Below are 8,924 nucleotides of genomic sequence, written 5' to 3' on the forward strand. Positions count from 1 at the left end.
AACGTCAATCGTGGGGTTGACGTCGCTTGAGTTGGGCCAGAACGTTGGTGAAGATATTTTGGATGTATTTAAATTTAGGTGTGTGGGGCTTTGCTAGCGTGAAGATAGAGAGGGGGGAGGCTGAAGACTGGGGAGAGAAAGACAGAAGTATGGAGCCAATAGGGAAGACAGCCCCAAGTTTCAGTGTGGCATGCTCATGCCCCACCAGAGTAGAAATGAGGGGGAGGGGCGATGAGAGAATCGTCTCCCCGGGGGAGTAGGGTTTAAAGGTGAAGGGGGCTAGGGTGCCCTCTTCAGGCTGCCATAAGGCTTTGGGAGCTAGGCTGCAGTTTGTTGTCTCTATTCTTGTCCACTTGATTCAGATTGGGACACTCATGAGGCAATCCCTGTCCTTTTTTTTTTTTTGTTGATTCTCTTTTCTTCTTCTTTTTCCCTTCTTTTCTTTATTCCTTTCTCTTCCATTCATTTTCTTTTCTTCCACAGTTTTCTTTTCCAGGAGTTGTCTCTGTCTTATGCGATTTATGTTACTGTACTATCAGTCTCGGTATATGGCAATTAACACCCTTCTCCTTGTGAAGAGGTCCTGTGCATACTGGGAGAGCGCGCGGTACTCCTCTTCCGTGTCAATGAAGTGATGTTCAAGTCCTTTGGGGAGGTAATGGATTTTCGTGATGAGGGTGCATCTGAAGTCTTCGTATTGTGGGCAGTCGTAAAGCAGGTGGTCCCAGCTTTCGACCTCCCCGCACGTGCAATTTGGGTCATCGACGAGGCAGAAGCTGAACAGTTTCTGGTTGAAGGGTCCATGTCCTGTGAGTAACGAGGTCAGGTGCAAGCCTGGAAAGAACCAGCCCGGTTGCCTTGGGTATATTTTGTTCAGTTCTGGAAAAAATTTACGAGTGATCTCGCCCTTTGTCGTCTCTGTCCATCTTTGTTGCCACTCCTGAAGGAGGTAGGTCTGTAGCCGTGCTCTTTCCGTTTTTTGACTGCTTGCTGGGTTGATTGTGAAGTCCTGATGATTTGCGGCCACTCCCTTTGAGTGCAGGTAGAGCAGTCCTGCTTTCACAGCTTCTAAATCCAGGGGTAGCACTCCAGCAAGCACCTGCAGTGCAGGTGTGCTTACCGTGCGGCAAGCTCGTGTGGTTGTCAGTAGGATGGTCCTATGTGTCGTATCCAGGATTTTCTTGTTGGTTACCAGTGATGTTTTGGTGTACCATACTGCAGCTGCGTAGATTATTGCTGAGATGAAGGTTGACTTATAATATAGCATTAGGGTTCGTTTTTTCAGTCCCCAATCCTTCCTTGTAATCCTAGCCACTAGGGCTGAGTATCTTCTTATTTTCATTCTTATGTGTTTCAGGTGAGGTATGAAGGATAGGTTATTATCTAAGATAACTCCTAAGTACTTCATTTGCTTGGTGAGTTTGATGGTTAGGCCATTTATTTTTATTTGGGGCGGACGCTGTACCCGAAGAGTTCCTTTCAGCAAGATGGATATGGTTTTTGTCGGTGCAATTTTTAGCTGGTTTTTTGTGGCCCACTATTGTAATTTCTGCATTGCCTGATTACCGATGTTTTCCAGTTGGACTCTGGAATCTGCCTCAATAGTAACAATGAGATTGTCCGCAAAGGCCTGGGCCTCAGCCAGCCCCAAGTCCTTGCACAGGAAATTGTCCAAGACCATGTTCCAAATGAGAGGACCCAAGACAGACCCCTGCGGACACTTGAGGCGCCTCCGTAGCCAGGTGGGAAGGAGCAGCAGTGAGTAGCACACGCTTCTTGATTAGACCGGGGTTCGAGCCCGTCACCACCAAATACGGAGGATGCGGAAAGGTCAGGAATGACCACCGCATGTTCACGGAGCAATATGGCCTTAGTTGCTAATGCTCCTAAAAAAAAAAAAAAAAAAAAAAAAACAAAACAACAGCCCCTGCGGACATCCCCTATGTATGTTTCTTGTGATTTTTTGATAATTTGTATTTATTTCCACTCTTCTGTGTGAAAGGTAGTCTTCCATTGCTTTGTATAAGTTGATTGGTACTGCAGCTTCTCTCAGTCTATTCAGGACGCTCGGCCACCAAAGTGAGTCGAACGCCCCGGCAAAATCGACCGAAATGACCAATAGATATTTTTTCCTGCACTCTTGTGCTTTCCTAAGCAGATCTCCAAGGGCATCCACCGTAGAGGATCCTGGCTTAAAGCCAAACTGATTTTTAGCTGCCAGGCCTGCCCTTTCGTAGTGGTTCTGTATCCGCATGTGGAGCATCCTCTCGTATAATTTACTGACTACTGAGAGCAGCGCGATGGGTCTGTATGATGATGGACATTCTGGGTTCTTAGTAGGGTTTTTCAGAATTAGCTTGGTGTTTGCAGTTTTCCGCAGGGAATTTCCCTGTTTCCAAACATCTGTTGTAGAGGGTGAATAGGATTTGCGGGGCAATTTCTGCTATTTTTTTCAGTATCTCCAGTTCGATCATATCAAGTCCCGGGCATTTGTGGTTTTTGATCCTGGTAGCAGCCGTGCTGAGTTCCTCATGGGTGAAGGGGGGCTCGAGCGCAGGGGTGATATATTTTTCATTTTCTTCGCAGATCCTATGTTGTTCTTGCAGAGTTAGGGTCGCAGGTTCCTTGAAAATTGTGTCAAGTATATTACCCATTGATTGCTGCCAAGTGGTTGTGTAGTCTCCTTGCGAGGTCCTGGTGGTGCTGATCACCTCCCCCCCTGGGCAGTTTGTTTGTAGTCACCTTGTAAACTACACCCCAGGGGTCAGTTCTTCCTGTCGTGGATACTAGACGCTCCCAGGAACGCTTCTTGCTTTTCTGTATCGTGTCCGTATAGTGATTTCTGGCTTCTCGATAGCGCTGTCTTAAAGCCTCCACTTCATGTGCGGGCCAAGTCCTACGGGCTCTCTGGAAATCTTTCCTAGCTTTTTGCATCTGGCGTTGAAGCACGGCTATTTCTGGGGTCCACCAAGGAACAGCACCAGGTTTTGGGTTTTTTCTTTTGATTGTTCGATCGCTAATGGTTTGTATTAGGTCTGTGGTCCCCCTCAGCAGGTCAATCCGGGTCATTCTGTGGGTTTATGCTGGCTGGGTTGCTTTCTATGGCTGTGATGAGCAGGTTTTTGAATGACATCCAGTTTGCTTTGGCAACTGCATATCTGTTTTTCTGTTGGTTTGTTAGTGTTACTGTTGTCAGTTGTCTGATTATTTTAAAGGTGATTGCACGGTGGTCTGAGGTAGTCAGTCACAAATCCCGCCAAGTTCCTAGTGGCTAGGGATACATCAATCGTAGCCTCCCAGAGGGTGTTGCAAAAGGTTGGCAAGTGGTGAGGTTGCTTTAGCACTGTCAGCTGTGATCCTGCCAAGTAATCCTCAAGGAGTTGACCATTTTGGGTTCCACGCCTGCCAGGGGTAGTACTGTGCCATGTCGGGGATCGACAGTTCACGTCAGCTCCTATGATGATTTTTTGGTTTGGTAGGATGTCCTGCAGGGATTGAAGATAGTCGATTGCAAAATCTGTCTGTTGTCCTGGTCTACAATAGAGTGCCACAACGTACAGGTTCCCTAAAGCTGTATTTAGCTGGGCACAGGCGACCCACTTTGTGCAGAACTGCGTGATTTTAGTCACTGTGATATTGCTGTTCCTTACCAGGACAGCAGCCCATGGGGTGTCTTCAACTGTGTGTATCACTTTGTAGGTGAGTGGGTAGCCTACAACCCGTTTCCCATGCGAGTATGGCTCCTGTAATATGATGACATCTGCGTTTTCCTCTTCAGCTTTAACCCGGATCTGGTCGGCTACTGCTCTAGCCCTCTGCGCATTTATTTGAATTATTTTTAGTATATTTGTGTTGTAAGCTTTAATTTTTGTCCCCATAGTTAATCCTACTTTGGTATAAACTCTTGGCTCGTTGGTACGTGGGACACATGGGGTCTCTCAGTGAATGCTTGTACTCTAACTTTAAGTTTAAGTTTTTACAGTTTACGCAGATAGGTCCCACATCTTTGTGGGGGCAGGCATTATATTCATGGCCTTTTTCTGAGCAGTGGCCGCATGTTGGGGTGGTTTGTGCACACGTATGCGTGGTGTGACCGAACTTGCAGCAGCGGTAGCACTTCGGAACGACCACACATTCGTGATATCGGTAGCATCCCCATTCTATAAACACCCTTGTTTGGTTCTTCAGGGTTTGCCAGGCTTCCGGGGTTAGTTCTACTACCCAGTTTTTGTTTATTCCATCCCTCGCTTTAATGGAGTATTTGGGCATTGCTATCTCTTGTGGATTTTTGTTAGGGATTTTACCGTGTAGGTTTCTATGGTAGAGTTCGTAAGCTAATTGGTTCAGTGTGATGTCTTTATCTACATCGTATATTATTATCGCTGGCCCTTTTCTTTTGGGTGGTTCAGCTGTTAGACCCAAAGTGGCTATTTTGGGGTTTTGTATTATTCCTAGCATCTCTTTCTTTGTCTCGGCTTCTGTTACCAGTCCTATGCTCCTCATCTTGCGTATTCCTCTGATTTGGGTTTGTTTGAGTCTTCCTTCATGGTGCTTATTAGTTTTGCCTTAATTTCTTCACTTGTTTTTATTTCCTCGGCATTTTTGGGCCTTAGTATTACCAGGTTTGGCGTTGGGAGGAGTGTCATTTTCTTTGGCTGTTCATTTCTTGGCATCTGTGTCACAGTTGGTGGATTACTCAGTACACTTGCATAGGTAGGGATGCGCTGTTGCATTTGTTGTGTGACCCTACATTCCTGGTAGGCCTCCAGTTTGGCTGCATTTCTTTCTGCCTCACTGCGAACCTTGTGGAAGACTGTCTCCAGCTTGGTCCATATTCCTACAATATCAGCCCTAAGGGCGGCTGAGATTCTACTTGCGGAGTCTTTCAGTTTGTTTTCAAGCTCCACCCGGAGGGCCAAAACCTGGTCCAGTACCGTTCCATCCGGCAATCTGGGGTCTATTGTAGGCTGGGACTGCTTACTTGATTCTTCACTGTTCTCTGGTTGGGGGTCCTCATTGTTTTGTTGGTCTTTCAATTCGCTTTGCGATCTTGTCTCCATTCCCGTACTCAGGGCGACATATTTCTTGTATTTCTTTTTTGAAGTTTGTTGTGGCTGTGCTCCATCGTCGTGATCATTCTTCTCTATAATTTGCAAATCATCATTTTGCTCTAGGATAGGTTGTTGCCTTCTTCGTTGGTGTTCATCTTCTGGCTGAAGTTCAGTCAATTTCTGACTATGGGTAGTCATTTTGTCTCAGGTACGGTTTATTGAGACTACTCCGGATTATCGAGGTAGGATCCACACACTGAAGAACCGGCTGGGAATGTTTACAAATGTTGCCGATCGTAAGTCCGTGGCACAATTTCGGGCCTAGCAGTGGTCAATATTTTGTAGTGGGAAAGTGAATGCTGTGAAAAGCAGGTGGTCGCTGCAAGGCAATTACTGCCAGAAGCGTAGAGTGCGGCCAAGTTACGCTCGCTAAAGAGAAGCTTAAGCGGCAAGTGGCCTTCAGCTATGACTGTGAGTGTGGCCCGAGACGTTTATATGCGCCTAGCAAGTGGTGGCGGTGGCGAAGCTAGTGCCGAAGGCTGTAGATGGCAACCAGGAGCTCTCGCTAATAGAGGCTTAAGCATTAACACATATGAGGGGTCACCCCCCACTCAATAATGCAGATCACCGTAGTCACACCCTCCAGTTCAAGAACAGTGGGTGAAGCAGTATGTGTGTTGTCGCAGGCCGTCCCAGTGTAGCACGGCGCAGTAAAAAATAGTTCTCTACACTAAGTACATGTTCAAAGCACACGATTTTACACAATTCGGCAGTTTACGGTACAGTTTGGTGGAGCGGTCTTTCAGCTCAGTTTTAAACACAGTTTGGCCAACTCCCCAGTCAAGTGTAAACTACCAACGTGGCTTCTGCTTTATATCAGTGCCTCTCTATGGCCCTGTTGCCAGCCACATGGTGACCATTGTAGTCTGACAACAAAGGACACAGATAGAAACGCTGGTAATTTACTAAATTCCCAATAGATAATAAAACTAATCTCACCTACGGACTCCTCCAGATAAGCTCTTTCAGGTGGAACACTTTTTTAAACTGATTAAACATTTTAAACACTTATTTTCCACACAAATTCAGGAGCGCGAAATAACATGTCCGGTCGTAACCCGGTCAAGGTCGCAAGTCGGGGGTGTTATGTAGGTGAGTCTGGTAGAAGATTGAAAGAACTGGTTTCTGAGCATGACGTGGCTCTGCAAACTGCTAATTTTGAATGCTCCGCAGTCGCCGAGCATTTTTGGGTTGAGCAGCACAATCTTTATCCCCAACGGGATATTGAAATCGTCGACTATTTACGCTCATTGCTTGAAGCACTGCACATAGCCACCAATAATAGTACTATGAATCATACAAGGGGAGTACACTTGCACCCTATTATAGAATGTACTGTATTGCAGTACGATGAGTGCTGGCGATCATCACGTGCATGTAATTCTGCTCTACTGACACCAGACTCATGATACATGATCATGCACAGCTGACTTGTGCTGTTGTAGCCATCAATATGTACTGAAGTACACCATTCACAGACTAGCTGATGAAGAGGCACTTCGCTTCAAAAGCTACTATGTATTTTAATGCTTTTATCTTATTTTATTTCTGTTTTTATCATATGTATATATCATTTTTATTTTAATCAGTTAGTTGGTCGTCGCAAGAAACTTGGATGATATATATTTTTAATTAGTTCAATGAAAAACTTTTATCTGGGGACAGCGGTGAAATAGCCAGAGTGGCGCATAAGAAAAGAAAACATAAAAGGAAAAAACACGTTATTGTACTGTAAAAACTGATATGTATTTTGTAGCGTTATTTATGACTTCATTGGTGCCGATCCCTTCACCGCTTCTTGTATTGTCTTGTCCTTTATTATTGTGTTCACCGTTGATACTGACAAGTCTAAATTCCGCACGATACTTGTTCCTATTTTATAATTTTAATACATCCTTATTATTTTAATTTTCTGATCCAAATCGATTGCATTCCTTTTCTTGGTAGATTTGCTAATACTGCTATCACTTATTCTCTTAGTCAGCATATGTAACGGTCAAAATGAAATTTTCTGTAAAGAACAGGGTTAAGGCGGAAACCCTATTGCGAGCTCACATTTTGCTAAAGCACATTTCTGGAGGTCACTAGCATCAAACAATAAAGATAATTTGCACTTTCAAGTTTATTGGGCTTTTTTGTTAGTGCAATTCTTTGTAAATGGGTAGTAAACTTGATCTTATTGCATCTGTGATAATACCAATAGCTGTAATTCTGTGGAATTTTACATTATCATGGTGAAATGTGTGCCCTCCATCTTCACTGAAATCTTCAGTCATATAAAAAAAAAAAAAATTTTTCAGAATCTTCTCTTCATTCCTATTTTTTAAGCTTGTTACTCCTTATCTCACTTGTGCAATTTATGCGTACCATGTTCGTCACTATTGATTGCTTATTATTTTTTTTACTGTTTTAAATTTTACATAAGTCCATGACACTGTATATTCAAGAGCATTCATATCAGTGTTGCCATTTTCACTTTTGCAGATATTTTTGGTTCACAGTTTTTATTAAGAAATCTTAAAATATATCACTGAGTTTTTGTCAGGACCATGCAAAGGTACTGGGGGGGCCCCTAATGCAAAAGGGGTTAAAATACCTCGTTTATATATGTTGAGACTTTTATGGGCACCTGATGCCGTGCATCCAATGCACCGCACCAGGTGCCCCATCCAATGCACCTCCCATTTGCACAGCCCTAGTTTTTGTTATAATGATGTGCATCTTGTATTCCAAACACACCCTGTATCCAAAAATTATTTGGTATGAAGAAAAGATCTATATATAATCTAATTAAGTCATCTATGTGCTTATGCTTGAAAGGAGTGCTGACTTTTGGGTGATTTGCTCAAGGTAAAAAAAATAAAAGGCATTAATGTTAGGTGGCACAGTCATTGAATATCATTCATTCATAGTCTTAATATGTAGGGGATCCTAACAATGACTTTCAGATCATTAAGTTTGCATATGCTCAATAGAAAAAAAGCCTATCATTTAATTATTACAACTGTATCTTTTAATAGTATGGGAGAGGCAAATTGTCCAAAAATTCCTAATGACTAGAGCAGTTTGAAAATGGAGACTGCCCACTTTTTGTAGCACATTCTCCATTTTCAACCAACTATTCCACATATTTTGGAGAATAGCTAATAGAAATTAAATTTAATGCAGCAACAACAATAAGCCTGGGAAATTAAATTTTGACTAAATTTAAGTTAAAAGTGATGCAATGTTTCAGTCTCTCTCTCTCTCTCTTTGTATATGATTACATGTAGAGTATTTTTTTATATTATTTTTCTAAAGTAACATTACTTTGAAATCACTGGTAAAAAAAAAATAATAATCATAATTTATTGCTTTCCATCTTATCTTGAATTTTTATTTTATTTTATTTTTTTTCCTTCTTCAGATGCTTCCTGAAATCCGTGTAACCTTGTTTGGTATAAATACCAATCGTAAGTTTACTGATTAAATTGTGCTGGCCATTGTACAGATTAAAACCTCTCAGCTGCAACTTGGTCATAGATATGAAAAAAATCCTGTTAGAAAAAAAAAAAAAAAATGAAGTATAACAAGTTGCATTCTTTCTTTATGGCACTATTACTGTAACATTCCTTCAGTGTATGATTTTGTAAAAGATAGTTAAATTTAATATATATTTAAGACTGTAATTGGTTTTGCTGTCAATAAAAATAATTGTTGATATTGACAAATATAGTTGCATATATTCCAACAAGATAAACATTACAGTGCAATTTTAGCAGAGTATTTCCTCATTAATTTCATATCAGATTATTTAATGTGATGTACACTCAT

General features: G+C 42.4%; 1 protein-coding gene across 1 annotated transcript in view; it reads left to right on the forward strand.

Moving 5' to 3' along the window:
- Vha26 (V-type proton ATPase subunit Vha26) overlaps positions 1–8,670 on the forward strand; it is an 88,758-nt gene extending 80,088 nt beyond the window's left edge. The window contains exon 8 of the mRNA XM_090381324.1: positions 8,518–8,670. Within this exon, the coding sequence (XP_090237450.1) occupies positions 8,518–8,580 (63 nt within the window). The 3' untranslated portion in view covers positions 8,581–8,670. The remainder of the gene's footprint in view (positions 1–8,517) is intronic.
- The last annotated feature ends 254 nt before the right edge of the window (positions 8,671–8,924 follow it).

Source organism: Mastigoproctus giganteus, chromosome 9 (genome assembly GCF_048544385.1).
Source record: "Mastigoproctus giganteus isolate SK-2022 chromosome 9, ASM4854438v1, whole genome shotgun sequence".
NCBI lineage: Eukaryota > Metazoa > Arthropoda > Arachnida > Uropygi > Thelyphonidae > Mastigoproctus > Mastigoproctus giganteus.